This window comes from Brachypodium distachyon, chromosome 5, assembly GCF_000005505.3.
Source record: "Brachypodium distachyon strain Bd21 chromosome 5, Brachypodium_distachyon_v3.0, whole genome shotgun sequence".
Taxonomy (NCBI): Eukaryota; Viridiplantae; Streptophyta; class Magnoliopsida; order Poales; family Poaceae; genus Brachypodium; species Brachypodium distachyon.
This window is the reverse complement of record NC_016135.3, coordinates 19,342,224-19,365,868: the sequence shown is the minus strand read 5'-3', so window position 1 is coordinate 19,365,868 and position 23,645 is coordinate 19,342,224. Positions and strand designations below refer to the sequence as shown.

Genomic DNA, 23,645 nt, shown 5'->3' with positions numbered 1-23,645 from the left:
ATTAATGGTTGTAGCCTTGATGGCATGTGTGTAGTGTGTAGTAGCAACTTTTAGGGTGAGCTGGAAAACAGAGGCTAGCTTGAGTCGACGTCTCGGAAAAGGAACACGAACGTCGATCGGCCGTACCTTGGCGTGTTCGTACGTCTAGCCTTGAGGGCATGTGCAAGTGGTTCTCGATCAACGACCGTGGGGATTCCCTTGTGTCACGCACGGCATCGTTATGCGGGCAACTCTAGTTGCTGACCGTTATTCGAACTTACGGAGTGCCAGTATTTGCCTCAGCGTACTATATACGAGAGATGTCGTCAGTTGTCACCCGTTGGATTGGTGTTTGTAATTTGTAAACTATCTTGCTGACAAACCATCATATAATAAGTCGAGGTATAGGCAGTGCTCCTGAATTCTAGTGCTACGAAAATTCTGGTCAAACATGTACTAGTAACCTTGCATTCTCGCGCTAACGCTGCGAGCTTGACACGAATTTATGAGCACGCGCATTTTGACCACGCAAAAGGCCAGAGCCTTTCAGAGAAATATAAAACAGTTTTCAGTACAAGGCTGTCCCGGCGCGTACGTACGTCCTTGAGAGCGTATGGAATTGGTACACCACCGTGCACGTAGTCCTTTTCTCCTCCTTCCGTCGTCCCTTTGGCTCTGACGGAAGATCGGCGTCATCCAACTATCAAAGTACCTACAGTCTCCGGCGAAGATTCTCGACCGGTGGTTCCCTCTCCAATAATGGGAGGGGATCGAATAACTAACCTCCACCTCGGTGTTGTCAAACGGGTTACTTGTAGATTCCTGCATTGAGTCTTTGAGATCGGTCGGGGAAGGAGATAAGGGTGAGAAGAGAGGGATGGGGGTTCGCGGCCTCATTGGACGGGGCGACGACGGCATTCATTGCGGTGAAAGGAAGCTCTGTTGGAACTACTCCTCACTCTCCGGACTCCGGCCGGAGCTACCGGCCGAACGGTAGGGCCGTCAGCTTTTTCTTTCTTGCGTTGTGGAGCAGGGACGAAGTAGGAGGACGATACATCATCAGCTAGGTAGGATCGCGCCGGCGGCATGGAAGAAGCCCTGTGCCGAGTTCCATATGAGTAGGACGGTACAGCATCGCGCTCACTACGAAAACTGAAAACGTATCTCGGCTTGGGTAATTAATCACGTCTAAATATTTCTGGGAAAAGAAGTGTAAGAGTGATATAAGCACCATTTTATTTCCTGCTAGTATTACCACCCCATATAAATGGTGCTTATATGTACATAAACTCGTGATATTTGAAATCCAGATTCAACTGATAACCGGTGTATTATCTAAAAGAAAAAAGAAAACATATATCCAGCCAGCCATGAATAGTAGCTGGTTCAAGCTAAAGAAATGAATTTGTCCATTAACTATTACTATGAGCACCGAACCTGTTTTTTTTTCTGTTTCGGATACTGTGTTTTGAATTTCGATTAAACATTTGTGATATGGTTCGACATATCTTATGACAGTATCATCGATTTTTTTAAGCTTGCCATGATTTTAGATTCGATTTTTGGACTTGGGTGCACCCAAGCTCAAGAGTACGAGATATGTTATCTGTGCACCCCGAGTGGTGAAAGATATTAGCACAGGAAAATGGCAATCATTTTGCTGCAATTGATTAGAGTGGGCAGACCTACGAATCACATGTCCACTTCAAAAGTCAACCATCCTACATAAAAAGACAAAAAAACAACTTGAACAATCAACTAACCTGATTGGAAAATTCAGGGCTTCTTCCAAAAAAAGAAACTTGAGAAAATTTCTTTGCAAATATGTATTCTTTGTATTTTATTATAAAGGCACGTAAATCATGATAACTTTGAACCATCGTGTTCCTTAACTACTGGAAATGACTAATGAACATTTCAGATGAATAACTAGCTAGTGGAATAACTAAAGTTTCGGTAAACAAAATCCCATCTAAATAATTAACGGTTGCTAGCAGAACAAAGTAGAAATTACCAAATCAATTCGCTGCTCTTGCTAGAAAGAACTGACAAGACAAATATTCATGTCTTCTATTTGAACATAAACTTGAAGCACAAATAATCAAAAGCGTTCACAGAACAATTCAATATAATTAGTAGAACAAATAAAAATAATGTTAGCGCAACAAATAAAACATTCTCGTAGAACAATCCAGTGGCTATCTTCTGGATCAAAAAAATATTCATCGAGACAAATCAAACTATCATACTATGATTTATAGTCCAAATAGTATAAGAGATGCGTCTCCATTTACAAATTATACACGCAACCGGATCATGTACACATAGAATACATGCAACCGTGCCAACAGGAAAAGAAAAAAAAATACACACGGAGGAAGGTTTAGAGAAACATTTGTATCTAAATAACTTAAGTAGTAGCTTTACTTGAATACATGTCTTGGTCATCTAGCATAGTAGGAACTTCTGGGGTTTATGGGTTGGTTCTCACTTTCGCCCATAGGATACCCACTTAATTCTATTTCATAACCACCAGTAGATTCTCCACTAAGAAGGCTTTCTGCATCTGTCTCCACGTTGAGCCGAACCCAAGGATGCAGTGAAAGCTTCCTCAATCGGTTCAGCTCGTCAGCGACCTCTTTCATCGAAGGCCTGTTGTCACCGCACATATCTAGGCAATTCTTAGCCAGGTCAGCAAGTCCTCTCAGCAACTCCATGCTCTCTTGGCCTTTCACGTGGCTCACCAGCACTGCATCAAGATTATTCTCCTTCATAGCAGATAGGAAAACCGATGACAAGCTTCTTTGTGTTTCAGACCCTTCGAGCTTCAGTGGCAATTGCCCGGTGAGTATCTCTAAAAGAATAACTCCAAAGCTATACACGTCACTTTTGTCTGTTAACTGACATGTTTGCATGTATTCAGGGTCAAGGTATCCACAGGTACCTTGAACCATGGTGACAAACTGCTCTTTATCAGTCGGGGCTAGTATGGACGCTCCAAAGTCCGACACTTTGGCCATGTAGTTCTCATCAAGAAGGATGTTGGAAGTTTTCACGTCACCATGAATGATTGGGGTTGACGCATACGAATGTAGGAAGCTGAGTCCTTCGGCTGCTTCATGAGCAATCCTTAAGAGAGTGCTGAAGGAGATTTGCAGTGCTTGGTTCTTGCCATGGATAAGCTCAAATAGTGTACCGTTTAGGACAAATTCATATACTAGAATTGGAACTTCCACCTCAAGGCAACAACCCAAGAGTTTAACAATGTTCTTGTGATTGATTTGGGACAAAATGAGCATCTCTTGGCCAAATTCTTTCTTTTGCCTTTCATCAACTAATGCACATCTTTTAACTGCAACTTGCTTCTTGTTGTTTATTACCCCTTTATAGACGGTTCCATGGCCTCCTTTTCCAAGTATTTTGCTATTATCAAAGTTGCTAGTGGCATGTATGAGTTCAGCTTCTGAAAATACAGTAAAAGCCAAACCTTTCTCGGATTTCATCCTATCAAACAAAAGCAAGCCTCCATGTTGGCGAAAATACTCCTGCTTAACTTTTTTGAACTTTTTCTTTTGGATTATCATTTGTCCCCAAAAGACAATGATCACGGCGACAACCATCACACCGAATAATCCCATTGTAACTCCTGCATAATAACAACATCAGACAAGACAAATATTTGTTAGATTGAGACAGAGAGAGAGACAGAGAGATCAGAGATAGAATGTTTCACACACACAACAGAGAGGTGCTTTGGCTAACCCTACATGCATTGTTAGTTTTATAGAGTTTATATTATTATTATTATTTTATTTTCGACATGGCACAAGGATGTGATAAAACGTAATGGTTTGCTAGGTAATCTCATTTATTTGGGTATTACCTATTATTAAGCCAGTATCAGGGTTGCATGTGTTGCCTTCCAATTTTCTTCCTGCTCGACAAGAACACAGGTATCCCCCAACTGTATTGTGGCAAACACCGCCTGAAGGACATGGGTTCCTACTGCATTCGTCAACATCTGAGCAAAACAAAATATTAGAATTTCGAACAGCCAACAAATCAACCTTCTATGTTAGTGCAATTTGATAGCTAGGCATTTGTGCGTACGGCTATCCAATTTGAAACCAATTTAGTACCTTGGCATCCAACTGGAAGATAAGGGTTTCCTCTGTAACCCTCAGAACAGTTGCATATGTACCCGTCATCATTGACGGAATCCACACATACGCTGTTGCTACTTAGGCATGCATAAGTGCCCGTCTTGTTCTGTGTTGCAATATTACATGATTTCTGATCTCTTATTGCCCAGTCAAGGACCATGGGTACCCTTCCATCATTCGTATCATTAAACCCAGTGGTGTTTATGTACGTGGTGCTGAAGTTGAATGTTGCTGCCTCCATCAGCACAGCATAGCTGCACCGGTTGAACTCCCAGATTTCACTTGTGTTGACTAAGTTCGAGAAAGTTGTGCCGTAGTTGTACATCCTCTTTGGTATCATAGTCTGGGAGCAGCCTATACCGGAGCAGGATCCATCCACTAAGTCTGACTGGTCACGGCACGTCGCGACTCCCAAGCCCTGGTAGCCTGAGCCATTGTTATCGGATATCAAGGCGAGGGCATTGCAACCGATGACAGTGAACCTGTTCTGGAGGTCGGAGAGCCGGTAGGGAGAGGAAGGTCTGCCTGCGTACCCCGTGTAACGGCCAAAAGACTCCATGATCCCTGTAGAGGTGTTGTAGCAGAACCCCACGATGTAGTTGAGCACCTGGGTCGTACCGTGAGTCAAGGAAATGCTGAGCACCTCAAAGTCACCAAGGAATGGCTTGGGGAAACCATCTTGGACCTCACAATTGATGTTGAAGGCTCTTGCGAGTGAGCAGTTCAAGCCGATGCCAAATGGGTATGGTATATCAACCTTGCCGCATTGCCTTTGGCATTGGGAACCAGGTACAGCACCGTCACTGGCATATTGTGCCGCAAGCAGTACAAGGCCGAGGCCGAGCTGCAGGAACACTTGCATATTCTTCAGCTGAAGAATAAGTAAACATGACACTGTCAACTAAAACGGCAGCCTGCTTCAAAAATACTTAATCTGTACAACAGTTAATGACACCTTAGCTAGGCCGGCAGGTGCCTTTGTGCTTTAAAATTAGGGATAAATATTTGTGCATACGTATGTCAGCTTAGCATACAAAACAAGTATTATATTTGATTTAGTCGAGTTCTCTTTGAAGCAAATGATTCTAAAAATGCGAGCAATAAAATAAAAAAACAGTTCAGAATTATTCATACAAAAAAACACTTTTTTTGTAAAACTGGCTATAATTCGGATATTCCAAATGAACCTCAAGGGAGAGAAGATCCATGCAATACAGAACTGAGTTTTTCCATGAGACCCAAAGTCATGTTAGAATCCCTCCAAAATCCCAAAAGATTGATTATTCCATAAGAATTTCATAAGGTTCCCACAAATTCATTCATTTGCTCCAAAGGGCAACAAGGTTCTGTTCCTTCAAAATTTCTCCAAAATGTACAATACAAAGAAAAATTTGTCCCTAGCATGCTTAACAAAAGCAGGATTTGCTGTCAAAGAACAAATTCACCTATGTAGGTTGTAGTTAAAACTTGTTCTGTGAACAACTTAACTCTGCCTCCAGCAACACAAGTGTGCCGTAGTTATGTTTGGATAGCTATTGCCTATTGGCAGCTAGCAGGCCTCAGCATTTCAGAGTGTTGGGAGAAAATAAGGATTGGTAACCGTCAGGTATACGGGAAAAACAAAATGAAAGCTGATAAAAGACAAAATCTAGGAAATATGTCACTACATAAAATTCACCTGAAATAACGAGGGGTTCAGTTCAAATAGAAGAAGTATATCGGAAGATTTGCTTTTTCTTGCTCCAGGGATCTATCTTTCCAAAGACACCAGAGCACAAGGCCTTTAGAGACTTCTTCGTTAGTTGTTTTCTTAAGAGCAGCCACACCACGCATGTATATATATGTATGCACAAGTGGAGGGAGAGCTCTTGTTTCCAATGTTGCGTCGGGAACAGGTCAAACAACAGCAACATGGGTTGGGCACATAGCAGACTTCGTCTTTCCCTCGCAAAACTAAACAAAGCAGACTCTGGATCAAGTCTTTGTCATGTACTAATTCACGAGAAAACAACATCTCCTAATCATCTTGATCAATTCTTCAATGGAACCAATCAAATCGCATCCACACTGCAGGTTTTCAGTCAATGCAAGTGCAATGTACAAAATCCTTCTATAGTTTTAGGTTCCGGAATATTCAATCCCATTCATTGACTAGGTTCCACAGCAAGTTGATGAATTTTCTCCCTAGTGCCTACACGTGTTGATTTTCTTTCACCACCAAGTAAACAATATGAGTATTTTCCAAACAATAGGAGGGAGTACTATCTATGGTGACTATGTGGAGCTGTGGACCTGCTGTCAATTAGTCAAAGCGTCAAGTATAGTACTCCCTCCGGCCGGAATTACTTGTCGAAATATTACAAGTATCTAGACGCTTTTTAAACAAAGGTACATCCATATTTGGGAAAATTTGAGACAAGTAATATGGGTTGGAGGGAGTAGTATATTGTATGTTGTTGTGAAATTTTGTTTTCTTACAAAATCTGTTGCTGTGTAGTGTATAGTTGTACTTGTATATGTATATTGTTTTCTCAAATCCCTGTTGTTAACTTTGAGCTTCTTGGCTTTCGTGCTTCGGATCATGCTTCAGGCTATTTCCTCGGGACGGGCTTGAATATGACGTTTATTTAAGGCTTTGGGTCAGGCTCGGGATAAAAGTTGTTGATTGCCGGGCTTCTCGAAGCCTGACTTGCCCGAGGTCTGTCTAGCCATAGCTTGCACCGCTTGCAAGGTTAACAAGGATGGCGCGAGAGGGCCACCGCTAGTAGACCGATCCGGTTGACTGCACAGTCTCAGTTTATGCACAATGCCACTTTGGTTCGGTTTTTCAAATATGAGAACGGTTGTTCACCGTAGAAAAGAGAGCACTGAAAATTCGGTTCGACTCTCGGTTCTTAACCGAAGTGACCGAAAAAACACAAAAAAGAAATGCACGCCATCAACAATTCACCCAAATCCAGATTCATCATTCCAGAATTCAGACAAATGATTCAAAGAGGATATATCAGGGACTGACGAAGATATCACATACCGTACGTTGCAATTGCAGCTTGCAGGATGTTCAGTTGCCGTCGTTGTTTCTCTAGTGAAGATGCCCTGTCCTGTTCGGTCGCCGCCAACCCGCAGACTTGCTGCATCATTGCTGTCGGCCTGTTTTCGGTGGAGAAGGGGAGGCGGGATATCGGGAAGGTGACGGGAGCCCGGCAACCCGTTCGGTCGCCGTAACCCGCAGCTCGTCGCCGCCGCCGGTGGAGAAGGGAAGGCGGAGGCAGGATAGCAGGCTGCACCTCTGCAAATAATACAGTGACAGAAAGCCGTCGAAACCCACGGCTGCCACCCGCCGGGGTGGAGAGACGCCGAGCATGAGAGGCAGCGGGGCGGCGGAGCACGGAGGCTAGCCGCGTCAGGGGCGCGTCGGGAGGTGAGGAATCAAGCGGTTTGCTGTGGGGATTTCGGTGGTTTCAGTAGCGTACAGGCTAGATGGGCTGGGCTTCATTTTGGTGGGCCTTTGTAACATTGCTCGGGGTTTTCGTTTAACCGAGCAAAAAAACAAAACGAGCACAGTAACGAAACTGACCCAAAAACTTCGGTTCTTCAGAACTCAATTTTTTTTGTATCAATGTTTCGGTCTTGGCTCCTTCGGTTCCAGTTTCTTGGTTTCTTTTACTTGCAAGATTGTGAGCCTGCTTACGTCAACATTTTTTTTTGCGGGGTGGTTAGGTCCTACATTAACAAAAGAGAATAGCTTTGCGTACGACGTTTCATATACTGACATGTGTACGACACTGTGAATCTGTCATCCCATCGTTCGTTGTTTACGTAAGAATTTAATCTACGGCGATTAGTTGGTGTCGTAAGTGCATCGGATGAAAAATCGTCTCTGTGCCGGGGTCCTCCCACGCACAAAAAAAATTACTTCCTCTACGTCATAGATAAGTGTCGCAATTTTTTATGCATTCGGTTTTTTTTATGTAGAGTTGTAGACACATTTCATTGTGGAGTAAATTACAGAAAACAACCACATTATGGGTTAGGGTTTCAAATAGGTACCGGTTTTCGTTTTAGTTACAAAAACCCACCGGATTAGCAGAACCATCGCTTGCTAGCGTCTAAGCCTGTTTCTAATGAGGCGGGTCCACGAGTTCCTGCTGGTTTGACGGAATTTTTAGAAAAATCTATCAACATTTATAGGTCGTAACATATAGCACACTGGATAGCTGCAAATAAATTTCATCTTATGTGTAGAGAGTAATCAAGATAGGTGCCGTACCGAATGTGCAGGAGAGAAAAATCTTAGCTACTTACGACATGTGGAGCTTGGGTGCGTAACCGAGAGGATACATACAGTTTAAAAGCCTAGATAAAAAGTTGATGACAGGAGACAAGATAACCATTGATCACGGCATAAGAACAGTTGCCATCAGGCATCCCACAGCTCCTGCTGCCACGCATTAGCTTCAGCCCGTGCCTTGGCTTCACGTTTTTGACAACCCATCTAGCTCAGGCATAGTGCATGTGCACTCCTCCAGTTTCTTCTGAGTAAAATTAACGGGACACTGATTGCTAGATTTCACTGAAAATACATGTAAGACATATTTTTTCAATAAACAATAAATTATATGTTCAATCTAATAGCACGGGAAAAAGAGAGATTACAGTGATGCCCAAACATCCCTCATAGGAGAAACGAGCCCGTGATAGGACAAATGATTCAGATCCACGATGGCAATCATAGTCAATTGTAATCGCCCCCCCCCCCCCACCCGAAGAAAAAATAAACATAGTACTGAGTAACAGTTTACAGAGATCGGTACAACAGTTTAATTCATGTGTGATATTTGTCACTTGCCTTGTACTAGAATTACCAATTGAAGTAATGAGTCACTCCACGTAATCTGTTTCTTTATGATCACTAGAGTTTTTCCAGATGCGTAGCCGACACAAGTGAAAAACAACATATCCTGCAAAATCATTTCAACAGTAGATACGTAATAGACACATATAGCGGTCCTTAAAACCCCCTCAAGCAGGCACAACAGCCTCGGAGAATTTACTTCAGCAGTCACTGAAATAAAAAAAGAATATAAATCTATGACATATAATTACCCTATGATTATGGAGTTACATATATTTAATTGAAAACTAATAGGTCCAGATTGCTTGTAGCGTACATCCGCATCCATAGTTGTTTTTCATTTGTGTGTAGAAAGAGCACATACTATATTGTATTACTTACACTAGAAAAACATAATAGACAATCTTATTTTTCTGCACATAAAGAAATAAAGAAGCCATTGCAATTGCCGGAAATACTAAACCTACTAAAGGCACGAAGACCGAAGGTAAGTTGAAATTCATCATAGAAGAGGTGTCTCAATTCAAATTTACTATTTCTATCTATTTGAAAAATATCTTTAAATTCTTATCATATAATTAAGTATATCTATTATGAGGAATACTGAGTATTATATTTTTTTATTTTGCAAAATAAATATTATTTTTCCTCTTATCTTCTATTCTCTTTTGTATGTATAGCGTTTTTGTTTTCCCTCATTTGTTTTATAGTATAAGGGTATAGAATAATAATTGAATAAACGTGACTAAACAGAAGGTGTAGAGATTTTTGGCGGTGGCCCTAACACCCATCCTTGAGTACCTTTGCACACTTACACTACTTGAGATATCACTCTTATTAGGAAGGTACTCAAAACTTTATTTACTCTCACAGTATTGGTACAACGCTCCTTTAGTGGCTACCCTATTACTGCACAACCATACTACTCCTTCATGGTATGTCACTTTTTTTTATGTGGTTCTTAGTGCTACACTACTTGTGGTGATTGTGGTACAACTCATGGGGTGAGGGATCACCCCTATTTATTGTTGTACACAATACCATGTGGTACATCCTAAACATTCAAGTACAATTTTCTAAAATACTCTACAAGTACTTAGTTGTAGAGAATTCTCATTTATTCTTGAAACTTACCCTAGGATCTTCCATGGTAAATAGCAATCTCTTCAAGTAACCTCTTAAGCCTTCTAGAATATTCCAATATTCTCATGTTCACTAGAAGGCTCCTTGCAAATATCTTCTCTTCCAATAATCCAAAATATTCTAGAATCTTCTCTATTCCTCAACACATCTAATTATCCATAGTATTTCAAAATATTCTAAGTATGCATTATTATTTCTCAACACTAAGTACTTAGAAATAACGAGACATAACCAACTACGACATTTAGTAGTTGGTATTGGTGAATATGTTCTCTCGTAGTGGGATAGGTCCACCTAAAAACTCTACGGATGACAACATATTACCCGTTGACACACTTTTTGTCTGCAAGAGAGATGCATGGTGTACAACACGAGGCAACAGAAGAAACTAGTGTAAGCTTACCCACCTTCGGAGCCATGATCATTGTGCAGGAGAGAGATGCATGGTTCAAGTCAACACGAGGCAACGGAAGAAACTTTTTTTTTTTTGAGCGAAGGCAACGGAAGAAACTAGTCCGGTTGACGAGTGAAGCTGGGGCGCCAAAAGGAGAGATCCATTTCGTAGGGGAAGAAGACATGTCGTCCTGGGCCAGCGAGCGCTTGCAAAGCCCGCTGATCCTCCTCTCCGCCCGCAGCTCCAGCACGAAGAACCACGACATCGACGGGGAGCTAAGCGCCCTCCATCCGCATGAACAAGCCGAACAACCGCAGCTCAAGCCTCTCGCTTCACGACCCCGGAGGCCAGGAGGAGCACTACACCGGATCCTCTCCGGCTCGACCAGCACCCGCATGGACCAGCCACTGGAGCCAGTGCTACAGAGTTGGGCCGACTTATCCTTTGGGCCGTGGGCTGGCGAGTCCAGTGTGTAGAGACACTGGTCTTCTTTTGTGTGCGTAGGGCTGAGCCCTATTCATGCAGACTTAACAACAGAACTGATTAACTACCAACTAAAACCAAGCACAACATCCCCGTCTCGCTCCTCCCCTAGCACCAACGCCCGCAGAAACCCAGACGGAGGGGAGTTAGTGCCCGTTAGCGGCGAGGCCGCGGTTCTCCCTCACCTCTGTGCGTCGTTTTGGCGCCGGCAGGTGGGGGGAGCCCGGTCTTCCGTCCGGTTGGTGTTTTCGGTTCTAATTTCTTTTTCTAGTTTGTTTTCCGGCGGCGACGGTGAGGCGAGGATGACGCTGTTGTCTTGGAATAAGTCCCTCCGGCTCCTTCCTCGTGCTAGCGTCTTCAACTCCGGCGGCGTTGGCGGGCTGGTGAGGGCGGGGTGGTCAGGATCTGTGTGTTTTGCTCCTTGGCACCCTGGTTTTGGAGTGTCTCAATGTTCGTCTGTGGCTTTATGCGCGGGCAACAGCATGCTGCCCGGGGAAGAAGATGGATGCGTTTGCTGCCTTGATTTCGTGGTGGTGGCTCGTGGATCTGGCCGCTTGCTGAAGGGCGGTCTGGCTTCATCCCCGGATCCGGTGCTGGAAAGGTTCGGAGGACGTCTCCAGCCGATGCGTTTGAGAGGAGTTCATCCTACTCATTGGAGTAGGTGTCTACTGCGGTTCAAGAAAGCTTTTGAGCGAGGGACTTCTCCGGTGCCTAGTGCGTGGCCTACGAGAGCTCGTTCCTCTGCCGACGACTCTGGCAACAGCGGAGGGGATTAGATTTCAGTGGTGTTGGAAGTTGCAAAGAAGACTTTGGTTTTAGTCATATTTTTAGTTTTTTGGGGCTACTCTGTTTCTTGGTGGAGGCTGCAGTTCCTTCCGTATCCTTCCTTTGGCGTATTTGTATGTGTTTGTTTTCCTTGTTATATAAAGTCGGGTAGAGTTTGCTGTAAAAAAAAAAACAGAATTGCTATTCTCTTCCCCTCAAAACAAAAACTGCTATTTAAAAAAAAAAAACAGAACTGCTCCTTGTATTTCTCTACTCCGGCGGCTGCCGTGGAATTCTACCTCCATTCATGTCCCAAACTGCTATGTGTTGCTTGAATCTTCTTACATGACACAAGGGTTCTGCTTGTATCGCAGCATATGGTATCAGAGCCTTCGATTCTTAGCCAAAAAAATCCCACCCAAAACACTGTACAACACCTGTTCGACGTTTTGCCAAGACCGAAAAAATTCCTGATTCACGGCGAAATTCTCTCGATTTGTGCTGTAATACCAGGGCGAAAGGTGCGATTCACTCTGTGAATTCGCACAAAATACCGCAAGGTGTACCTAAGCTTGGTTACTGCAAATTTGGAGTGTCCGCTACGGGAGGGTCAGGCAAGCCAACGTTGACGACAAGGATGGCAGCGGTGGAACTCACGCTTGCTACATGCAAAAGCTGCTGCAGTCTCGGATCATCTCCAGCACTGCCACGGCAACGCAGGCCCAGGTGATTTTTCACACACTGAACATTCTCTCGCCCTACAATAAAACCAAAACATCGATCACATCACACAAAAAAAGAATGGATGGAAACATGCACCACTACATTATCTTTGCCGATTTACTTTAACTCTTAGCTAGCTGAAGAAACAAGTAAATTCGAGTTGAAGCTAAAAGGTCAGCATCAATCAGAGGATGCATCCACCGGACCTGTACTTAATTGGTTTCGATCGACAGACAATCCAGCTTTATTAGGTGTGGTGGCATACACAACTTCTCTTTGTTGCTTGCGACGGACAGCCAGGCCTTCTTTTGCCCTCTCCGAATAGAACGAGACGCGGCCTTTGCCAAAAGATGGATCAGTCCTTCAGTTTTTTAATTCTCGCAGGCCGTTGTCAACCTCATACGGGGAAAATATCAGGTGTCTGCCGATGATATGGTACTCTATATCCGTATCACACAAACATCTAAAGGCAGGAGGCCAACAATCCCATTACAATATTATTAATGTTGCAAGCGCCGTTGTCTCCTCTTATCTTCTGCAAATGTACGTCATTTTCTCGTGCTGCCTGTACGTGCGTAGAGTTCACATACCTACGCTTCCAAAAAGCGAGCTGTGGAGTGATCGCGATGTTGTAGATGATGTAGATTAGATATGGATTACCCGCTAACCTGAATCTTCGTACGCCCGGCCAGTACGTACATACAAACAACACTGAATCTTGGAGCGCAACTTGCAAGCCGGCGGTCGCAGAAGTTGGGATGAGGAGACTCTGTCACGTGCCGGGTCTTGCGTGCTAGTGGTGGGGTTGGGGGCTGTTTTGGTCCGAAGCCACTTCTGTGCTCCCGCGGCCGCGGCCATCACGGCATCGCACAGATACGTACACTTGGCGTTTAATTGCAAGCTCTTCTTGGTCCCCGCCATGTGAAAGGACCGACCGAAGCACTGCATGCATGAAAGTTAGCTAGCCCGTTGTGCACAATGACAGGTGGTCCGTCCTCCACCCTAGACTGACCGACTTGTGAATTGTGATAAGGTGAGCTTTGAGATAACTAAGGTAGGTCCTGGGAGCTGGGACGAAAAAAGAACAATGTTTGTCCTGGACCCAGATTCCCCGAGCTAGCAACAACAACGACGCCTCACGGGAGGGGAGCTAGCTGTGTGTTGTATTGTCACCGGGTCACCATGTGACATGTCCCTTCCCTAGTTTGTTGTTACGTTGGCCTTTTTTTCAGCCTGGATCCTCTGCGGCAGCGGAACAAAAAGCTCCCTAGCTAGTATCTCCAGAAGACTTTTGCTGTATTATTAGTTTTTTTTTCTATCAGGGTTGCTGTATTGGAGTTAAGTTATATCCATTAATTTGATCAACCATGGTTTCCCAGAAGACTTGCTGTAAATAGCACCTCTGCTGTGAGCATATTGCCCCAGATTTTATCTTATCACGTCAACTATTCGGTGAGTCCTAATAGGTGAGTCCTCCAGAGATTAATTCCTGCCTTGCACTATCTTTCATCAGTCTCGTGAAACCGACCATACCATACAGTCAAAGTGATGAGCCTGGAACCCCAAGGGAATCAGAATCTCCTCCCCCTGCCAACTTTCTGCGCTGATTCGATGGGTTGCTTGCTGATCAAGCAAGGGAGGACAAAAGCAGCTGCGTACCACGGTTCCAGTACGGCTGGCCGTAGACGGGGAAGTGGATAAACCATGGATATGCTACTTGAGTAGTCGAGTGCCTGGTAGGGGCGCAAGCCTCGTGCGATCGCAATTCACAATTATAAAATGGTTCAAGGTGCTACCAAAAACGCCAAAGTCACAGCACCGGGTTCGTCTTAATCTTTAAATGGTTAGAAAAAGGAAAGTGGGAATGAGAATCGCAATGACAGTGGGCGGGTGATAAACTGATAACTAAGGCCCACAAAAAATAATCACAAAAATGCCAATATAAAGAAGAAAGCAAGGGGCATCGCTAGCTAGCTACACTATGGGTTCATCTGCTTGTTCTTATCTCGTGTCATGCATTTCTTATAGGAGCGCAAATAGAATCATCGGTATGTATACAGTGGAAAGGGAGTTGTGCTCTGCGATACAGTGTAGTCTTCGATTCCTTCCCGTGCGTCACACGAGCCACACGACAATCAACGTACATATGCAGTTGAGCAATTTGTTTCGTTGCATTCAGGTCGCCGGGCTATCTTATTAATTCATCTATCCAATAAAGCCATTTAAGACCTCTTTGATTCGGATGATATGAAAAATACAAGAATAGAAAAAATATAGAATTGCAATGCCTTACAAGATCATGGTTGCATAAAGTTTGTTTGGTTGAACAAAGAAAACTTAACAAAAGGTTGGAGTCATGGATGAATTTTTTATATAATGAAATGTAGTGGAAATAAATACGATTGTAGAAAAAATCGTAAAGATTCAATCCTCCAAGATCCCTATAGAAATCCTTTGAATCAAAGAGGCACATAGATGAATGGATTTGCCGTTTTAAAATACCAGTCGTGGATGAATTTTTTATATGGTAAGTAGCTCGTGCCGTATGGATAAGGCGTGGGTCATCCATCCAGTCCTCTTGTTCCAAACATGGCCACGCTACTAAGTTGCAACTTAACTAGATGTGACAAAACTGTCGAAGTTGTAGCATACAGAAAACAACAAACTTTTCGTTGTTATATGTTTCAAACTTCCAATCCACCCGGCTTCCAACCTTGCGAACAAAGCAAAAGCTTGTAATTGTACCGGCGGTTCACTCTTTCTAAAAAGTACAGTGAAGAAGAGGACTGCTGAAATACGCCACGGGACACGGGTGCCAAAAAGGTAGAAGTCGCCCTCAAAGAAAGAAGGTTCATTGCGAGGTAAAATGAACAGAGCCGTCAGTTAGATATCGCGTCAAAAAGAAAACGCAAATAGTCGATAATATCACGTATGCATCTTAATTCGTACACGCACAACATGACAACAGTTGGAGCGGGCGTCTGACGCTGCCTTGGCCGTATATTTACTGATCCATGTTGTTTAAGACTACCAAGATGCCACTTGGCTAGAGTACTAATGTTAATTCACTCGACCATTTAGGCAATATACTCTGGTTGTGTAGAGAAAAATCTGGAGAAAGATCATTTTATTCAGGTTTTATACAGGGTTAGTATGTACATCAGCATCCTACATCCACATCACATAGAAACCGAACAGGCAAGAGCGTTCTCTAACCAAGGTCCCAGGGCAGCTAAAAAAGCATAGAGAAACAACCTCCCACGCTCCTAAAGATCTCTTCTTCGGCACTCCTGGATTAATACAATGGTAGTACTCGACAGTCGACACACTCTACTGCTTCGCACACTCGCGAATATACAAAGGCTTCTAGACAAGAACATCATCTACACGGAACAGTCGACACGGCCTGATATGGACTCTTCAGGTTGGCTGCACCGCCTCTCGGGCTCCTCCTCCGTTCAAGATCCACGGATGCCCTGGATTTTATTTAATAAAACAAGACGAGTTATTAGGGGGCAGATAAAGCACACGATACGAGAGTGTTTCGATTATTCTTTGGATAATCCAGGCATCAAGAGAACGAATCTTGCGCTTTTGAAGAAATTCTTTCTCAAATATTCCAAATGCAGCATTAAACAAAAGATCCACCGACGTAAATGTATAGAGAGAATCCGACGTGTACGGGCGGGGCGCTTACCGAGGACTTGCTCGGCGGAGAACCTTCTGGAGACGTCGCGGCACATCATCCGCCTCATGAGGTCCTTGGCCAGCGGCGACACCCCGGCGAACAGCCTCGGCGAGAACCTCGGGCCGCCCCGCAGCACGGCCGCGAAGACGTCGGACGCCGTCTCGCCGCTGAAGGGCAGCGCGCCGCCGCTGAGGAGCACGTACAGGACGACCCCGGCGCTCCACACGTCCGCCTTCTCCCCGTACTCGCCCCCGGCCACCACCTCGGGCGCCACGTAGTGCGGCGTGCCCACGAGCCCCTGCGCGCTGCCCCCGCCGCCGACCCACGCCGCGGACCCGAAGTCCGCGAGCCGCGCGCGCAGGGGCGCGGGCGACCCCCCTTCGTAGCCGGAGTCGAGGAGGACATTGTCCGGCTTGACGTCGCGATGCGCGACCCCGCGGCGGTGGCAGATGGCGAGCGCCTCGGCGATCTGCAGGGCCACGGCGGCCGCCTCGGGCTCCGGCACGGGCGCGCCCTGGCGGAGGCGGACCCAGTCGAGGAGGTCCGGGCCCTCGCAGAGGTCCATGACCATGTGCGTCCACGACTCGTCCTCGTAGACCGCGTGCACCTGCACGACGCCGGGGTTCCCCGCGGCGGCGAGCTGCGCCAGCTTGGGCTCCAGCTCGGCGAGCCCGCGGTCCAGGTCGTCGGAGAGGCGCGACCGGTCCACCGACTTGACGGCGTAGAGGTCGCCCGTGGAGCGGGAGGCGCAGCGGTGGACGACGCCGAAGCGGCCGCGGCCAATCTCCTCGCCGATCTCGTAGTCTCGCTTGAGTTCCTCACTCATAGGCAGATCTGTTTTTTTTTTATCTCACGGTGTTTTTTCCCGGGATAGTTGATCCTCAAGAGGTGGTCGCCTATTTAACGAGCGCCGGAAATTCGGGCTACCGCCGAATATTCGGATCCTACTGTACCGGTGCCCGGGCTCGACTCTTCACCGCTATTCCGATTTTGCCCACACTTCCAGCGCTTCTAGTACTCCGTATTTTGGATGCACTACTGAACCTTCCGTTGTACACTCGTACCCTGCTGTTACTCTTATTGCAGTGATCGTGGCTTGTTACGGATTTACAAACTCATGTGCGGGTAAAAAAATATTGCTTTCACATTCGTTGTCCTGTACGAAAACAAGTTAAATATAAATTAGTTATTCAATACATAACCATGCGTGTGTTATATAAAATTATAATCCACATGTTTACTTGTACAATAAACACATAAATTGATTTACCTCAACTTGAGCCGCAATGACAGTAGCCTGGTCAACACCACAACGGGCCTTGCACTCGGGCCTTGCGCTGTTCAAGGCCCTTCCAGATCCGCTCTGCCGATGGGCCTTGCGCTTCATGGACCACCACAGCCTTGCAATCCTCAGCACGACATTGTTCCAGCAGTTTTATTGACACAGCTACACTATTGCTAGTTCAACACAACAAAGGGATATACCCAAAGATAAAAATGTATCAAACGAAAAATACATTTTTACCGAAGTATTTAATTTTGTAGGGTTCAGGCTTAGGTTTTTTCCAGCACTGGATACTTGAGGTTTTGCATATGTAGTAGTCCTAAATCTCTGAATTAGCTATCCATATGCCATTTCTGAATTTCTTGGATTCCTTGGCAGGCAATCTTCTCAGGCTAGTCATAGTGCAAGTAACTTGGATAGTAACATAGATGTCAACTAAGCATTTTTATGACATGGCATGGCAATAAATGAAGAAAGAGAGAGAGGTGGTAACTAGATATGTTACATAACATCACACAAATCAAAATAAGATGAGTCTACAACATAATTAATGACAAAATGCATGACACCACATATATGTTACTACCAACTATGGAGGTAGTAATTTAGAGTAGTAACATATGCATGTTACTATTCTAAGTTACTCCCCACTATGACCAGCCTCAAGGACCTTCAGGCTCCTGACCATTGAGTTAGGACATTGAGCAATATAAGAAGACATATGTTTGCATAGGCATCAGCAACATGTTATTGCAGTTTTTCTAACATCACAATTAAATTGTTCGTTCTGACCTTCATGCCACATCATATGAGTTAACTGTGCAAAAATTTAAATTGCAGTTAATTTGTAGTCAAGACTCAGGAGAGAGGAATTAAACACAACAAACCAACACATAACCCATCTAGAAAAAAAAATTGGCATCGCATATGGTGAGAGCCTGTTATTCTCGCATCTAATCGTAAAATACAGCTCATGAGATCAAGATGTCATTCTTGCAAATCAGACTACATAAAATTTGGTACCAACTGTGTTTGACTCAGTGAACTATAGTTGAGTGCTATTGTAGAATCTTGTCCAGGTCAAACAAAAGATATATACGTGAAAACATAATTCAATTTTATAGAACTGCATATCTACCTTGTTCACCAAGGCATTCATTGGAATAGAACAACAAATGCACTAAAAGAGAAGGAGAAAAAGAGATCGGCTAACTTCTAACTGTAACATGTTGGAATAAAATAGAAAGAAGCATTTACAGTTACATTACAGAGTATTAGGAACTAATTTCCTCAGATAAAATGGCAATAAATTAACTCAGGGAGAACAGCCCCTGCTTCCAAGTAGTACAAAATAACAGTTCCCCTGACATTAGCACACCAAACATTTTGCCGAGATGATTGTCAACATTGCTATAAATGATTCATAGCTAGCAACATCAGGTAAAGCTTTGCAGAAAGTCAAGTTGCTTCAGAAACAGAAAATTGATACTCCCTACCATCCCATAATAAAAAGCACGCACGTATTTCTAGATCATCAATTTGATTAATTAAATATGTATTTAAATATGTATTAAATATGTATTTTGACGGGCCGTAAATCCTACGTGGCGACGACTGAGTCAACATTTTCCAAGCATGAGTCTAGACGTCCACGTGGCGCGATCAATCCTACGTGGCAAAGAAAGACAAGTCAACAAGTCAAACCTCTCATGCCATGGTCAAAAGATCAAATGAGCTAGAGTAGAGAGCAAGAAAGGTGTGAGGAGGGGGCCCCTAGTCCATGGTGGACCATGGACCAAGCCCCCCTTTTCTCACATGGTGCACACAAAAGCTATGGAGCAAAGAAGCTACTTTTACCATTTTACACTCACTTTTCTCTCTCCCTCAAGGATAGCCATGGTATTTTGTCATGTACCCCTAGGCTATAAATACTCCTCCATGGGGACATGCACCATTCACTCTCACTTGAATAAACTCAAGGGGAGAGGGCTAGAGTGCTCCCTTTAAGGTTCGCTCTCACGCGCCGCTCTCGACTGAAAGTCGATCGGCCTCGAGGAAGCCTTCCAGGGGACTCTAGTTTCGAGGCTCCGAGCTGGCCTTGGTTGGCTCGGGTTCGAAGGAGAAGGGGTTGGGTTAGAGTTCCGAGGGTATCCTAACCTCGATATTTGGAAAGACGCGTTCGGTCCAAGTATGAGGCAGCCCCGACGAACCTCTCGCTAAAGGTGACTTGGGAAGATCCGCTTGGCCCAGGCACCTGGCTAACAACCCCCTTGAAGCCTTTCCTAACATAGGATTAAGTCGTACCCGCAGGGTCGACCGACCCTATTCAAAAAATATCAACGTGTCAACTTGTCCAAGGGTACAACGACCTTCGCTATAAGGCCGGCGTACACACCCTACGGCACCCCTTACTCTAATTGTTGTCGAGAACAACGACATATACTTAGTTAGCTAAATTGACGATTTATGAACGTGTGCATGCATCATATTATGGGACTAAGGGAGTAATAACCTGAACAAAAAGATCAATGACCGGAAGTGTGGTGAGAAATATCAAAAACGTTCGCAAACTTGTGCCGTGGCTTCTAAAAAATTCTAATCCACCAAAAAATGTGTAATCTTCAACTATGTTGACTGGAACCCGCATCATTCAAAAATATTTCAAAAGACCAATAAAACCAAATCCTGTAAATTCTTAAATGTGGCAAGTAGTATAAGAAAGCAATCCAAATGACGGAAAACTCCTCCCCATAATTCATCATTCACTGGCAGTTAACAGCGCCGCGATGCATATAACAGTTTATGTTACGCCACACAAAATATTAGGAAAGAACCCTTCGATCGACACGACCCAAGAAATACAACTATGATGTTTGAATTGGGTTAGACATGTCCAGAAGTGGGAGGGGTGCTTCCATTAGCATGGCAAATTCAAGTGTAACAATGGGAAAGCATGGGCTTGACTGCGTCTAAATCAAGCATGTTCTGTTGAAACGCTCCAGAAAACAAGTGACAAATCTTTTGACCCGTCACCCATTTCATAGGTTCATAAGTTATTCTGATAAGCATACATCAAAATAGTCGGGCGATGCCCTTGTAGGTCTATCACTTTGTCAGGACAGAAGTTAGTTTTCAAATCAAACTCGCATGATTTCTCAAGTCTTGACATGATAAAATACTGGTGTGGCCTAGATTAGAAAATATGGCTGCCTCAAAACACTGGCAGTCTTCTTAACAACAATTTAAACTGTATCATCGAGTCGATCATATGTTCAGGAATGCATCAAAAACATGTTCTTGGATAAGCATGCAACGTCATGTCCTATGTGAGATTGGTAATCATTAAAATTTAGTCTTAAAAATTTCTACTTCATAGTTCCACAGCAAGGAACATTGTGAGTGCACTTGAAAATTACTTTTGGACAAAGGTGGGCTAGATTGCAAGTGTACCTGTTAGTGCTCGTTCACCAAGTGCATATTGCCTGCAATGATCAAGATTAAATCTGTCTCTGCCCCCCAGTGGTGCTCCTCACCAGCCTCCTTCCCCATGTGCCCCGCGAGCGCTCATGAAAGCCGGTCTGAATAGGGGATTGGTTCATGAAAGCTGCCCGACGTTCCTGAAGAAAATTGTACAAAGAAATGCAGACATAAGGAAATCTCGACAGTCGACAGGAGCTAGCTCGCCTGAACAGGCACGTGCTCAATTTGCTTGTTTAGGTGGATGGCGGCGGCGGCGGCGCGGATGTGCTACCTCCCTGGGCAGGTAGCTTATCCTCCAACACCCAAAACCCTAGCAGGCGGCAACCTCAAGCGGAGAGGTGGCGGCGAATCCAGTTTCCATCGCGGCGCGCGCAAGGGAAGGAGAGGGCGGCGTCCGCGGCGGGGGAGGGTAGGGGTGATGGGCGGCGGCTGTTGCGGTGGCAACGGCGGCATCATCTGCGGCGAGGGCTGGAGGAGGTATCCGGAAGAAGGGAACATTCCGGAGCAAGGGGCATATCGTGAACCGGTGCTGGGAGTCATACTTGAGGCTGCTGCGCTTGTGGATGGGGACGATGGCGGTGTAGAGCCGTGACGCAGCGGTCGGCGATTGAGATCTCTCGACGATTAGGGGAGGCGAAGGGCAAGGAGGATACGGCGCGAGAAGATGTTGGTGGCCAGGTCGGCAGCGAGGTGGCGGCGTCGATGGGGGATGGGGATAGCCCATACGGTTGGGGAGGGATGACGGGAAGGGTGGGCCAGCAACCGAACATACGGGCTTTTTTCAGCCCATCCGTGCGAGCGTGCTTGCGCGTTGGAGGGCGACGTACGGACGGGTTAACGTACGTACCAAACTCAAAATTAAATAGTAGTAAAGATGTACTGTCAAAAATAGGAAAAAATAATCCCAATTGTATTTTAGAGTTAATTGCAATCAGTTAGGCTTTTGGAGGAGTCAGGCAGTCAAGTCTAGCAGTCGCGCGAGACGACTTCACGAGTCTTCTTTGTCAAACACTTTATCTCCAACTCCTATATACTACTACGTAGTTTAGTCTCATTTATCATCAGGACCTCAATCATCTTGGAATGCCCATGCCTATGCCTATCTCATCTTTTCGGAAAGATTCCATGTTGAATCAGTGTCCCCTGCATGATTGTATATTGATTTACGTTGGTAATCGCAGCACAGCGACTTCTTCTACACGTGCAACGGAACCACTGCATCAGCCGAGTGCATGCACCACCCGGCTGGGCGGCCACAGGGGAGCAGCGAACCCCGCATTCGTAGACCGCCACAAATCTAGCGGATCCACGCCGCAGGACGATTTCATCGCTGGTAACCAGGAACTGAAGAACATGGGGCTAATATGCGTCCGCATTTCTCTTTTCTGAAACAGCGATCCCACCTCGCAACCGTATAAACGCCACAGGAGCAACGGCTTTTCGGAAAAGCTTCGGCCGTTTCCGTTGGGGCTTCAGACGGCCAAGTTGCCAACGGTGGCCGGTCGCATCCACATGTCCTAGCCCAGGTCTCCAGGCTCCGGCCACGGCCTTGCCGCGCACACGCGGTGGCTTATGACTGCGCCTCCAGCCGTCGACGCTTGAGCCGGTAACGGGGGATAAACCGATTATAAGGGCCCCGGATATCCGTTTTTGATAAGGTCGAGTAGTTATATAAGCAATCTGTCCTGCGCCTCTCACGTATCTGTCGCTGTGGGGAGAATATATCTGGGGCTCTGGCGCTGTGCACTTGGCACTTGCTCAGAATCCTGTTTCTTTTCTTTTTCAAATGGCATGTGACGTTGTGGACTGTTATTTACCCTGTCGTTAGTTTAGTGTATAGCTGGGCATGGGTGGCCCGGCCCGAAGCCCGACGTTCCGGGCCGGGCTCGGGCCTCAGTTTTCATTCCCAAACCCGGCCCGAAAGCCCAACAAAAGCCCGAGACAAAAAAGGGTATTTTTAGGAAAAATAGGTATAAAAATCATTTATTTATTCTGGAAGTAATTTTGTAATGCTTAAATGGCCTATTTTCGGGGTTTTGGGCCGGGTCGGGCTCGGGCTTCAGGTTTGACCGCCGGGCTTTTATGAAGCCCGGCCCAAACCCGGCCCGGCCCGAGATTTGCCCAGGTATAGTTTAGTGTGCACTGGCTCGTTTCGGAACATACGCAGATATGGAGATCGTCTTCGAATCTTTATACTCCCTCCGGCGAACTTAGTGAAATATACTCCCTCCGTCACATAATAAGTGTCTCAAATTTGCCCAAATATGAATGTATCTATACGTAAAAAGCGTCAGATACATGTAATATTTCGACACTTAATTTGGGACGGAGTGAGTACTTGCCGTGGTTTTAGTGCAAATTTTTGTATATCCTTCCAACTCATATTACTTGTACAGTATTACTCCTCCGTTCCTAAATACTTGGGCACATTGCCACATTATCTATGGTGGCAGCAAGGGAAAAGGCTGATAAAAAAACTCTGGTTATGTCTTATTGTTCGTGAGCATATGATATTAATCTGGCAGCCACTTTCCATAGTATTCCGTACATATGAAAGGCCTCAATCAGATGGTTAACATAGGCACGAGTAGAACCGAAAACCATAATCAGCTTTCAACCCAGCCCGCTAACATACAAAAATTACCACCGGTAAAAAAATATTCCACTTCAGAACCTTCATCTTTCTA

General features: G+C 45.1%; 2 protein-coding genes across 3 annotated transcripts; both read right to left on the bottom strand.

Annotated features, from left to right (window-relative positions):
• Positions 1 to 2,204: 2,204 nt before the first annotated feature.
• On the bottom strand, positions 2,205 to 7,588 carry LOC100821575 (wall-associated receptor kinase 1). 2 transcript variants are annotated; one of them, XM_024456371.1, is made up of 5 exons: positions 7,174 to 7,588; positions 5,821 to 6,095; positions 4,119 to 5,013; positions 3,863 to 4,000; positions 2,205 to 3,625 (listed from the first exon to the last, which is right to left on the bottom strand). In XM_024456371.1, the coding sequence occupies exons 3-5, from the start codon at positions 5,002 to 5,004 to the stop codon at positions 2,424 to 2,426; spliced, it is 2,226 nt and encodes a 741-aa protein (XP_024312139.1). In that variant the 5' UTR covers positions 5,005 to 5,013; positions 5,821 to 6,095; positions 7,174 to 7,588; the 3' UTR covers positions 2,205 to 2,423. The 2 variants fall into 2 exon arrangements, with proteins under 2 accessions (XP_024312139.1, XP_010240140.1); XM_010241838.3 differs by lacking the exon at positions 5,821 to 6,095.
• Positions 7,589 to 15,605: 8,017 nt separating this feature from the next.
• Positions 15,606 to 17,091, bottom strand: LOC100844737 (phosphoenolpyruvate carboxylase kinase 2). The gene is made up of 2 exons (XM_003580094.4): positions 16,203 to 17,091; positions 15,606 to 15,981 (listed from the first exon to the last, which is right to left on the bottom strand). The coding sequence occupies exons 1-2, from the start codon at positions 17,017 to 17,019 to the stop codon at positions 15,926 to 15,928; spliced, it is 873 nt and encodes a 290-aa protein (XP_003580142.1). The 5' UTR covers positions 17,020 to 17,091; the 3' UTR covers positions 15,606 to 15,925.
• Positions 17,092 to 23,645: the final 6,554 nt, after the last annotated feature.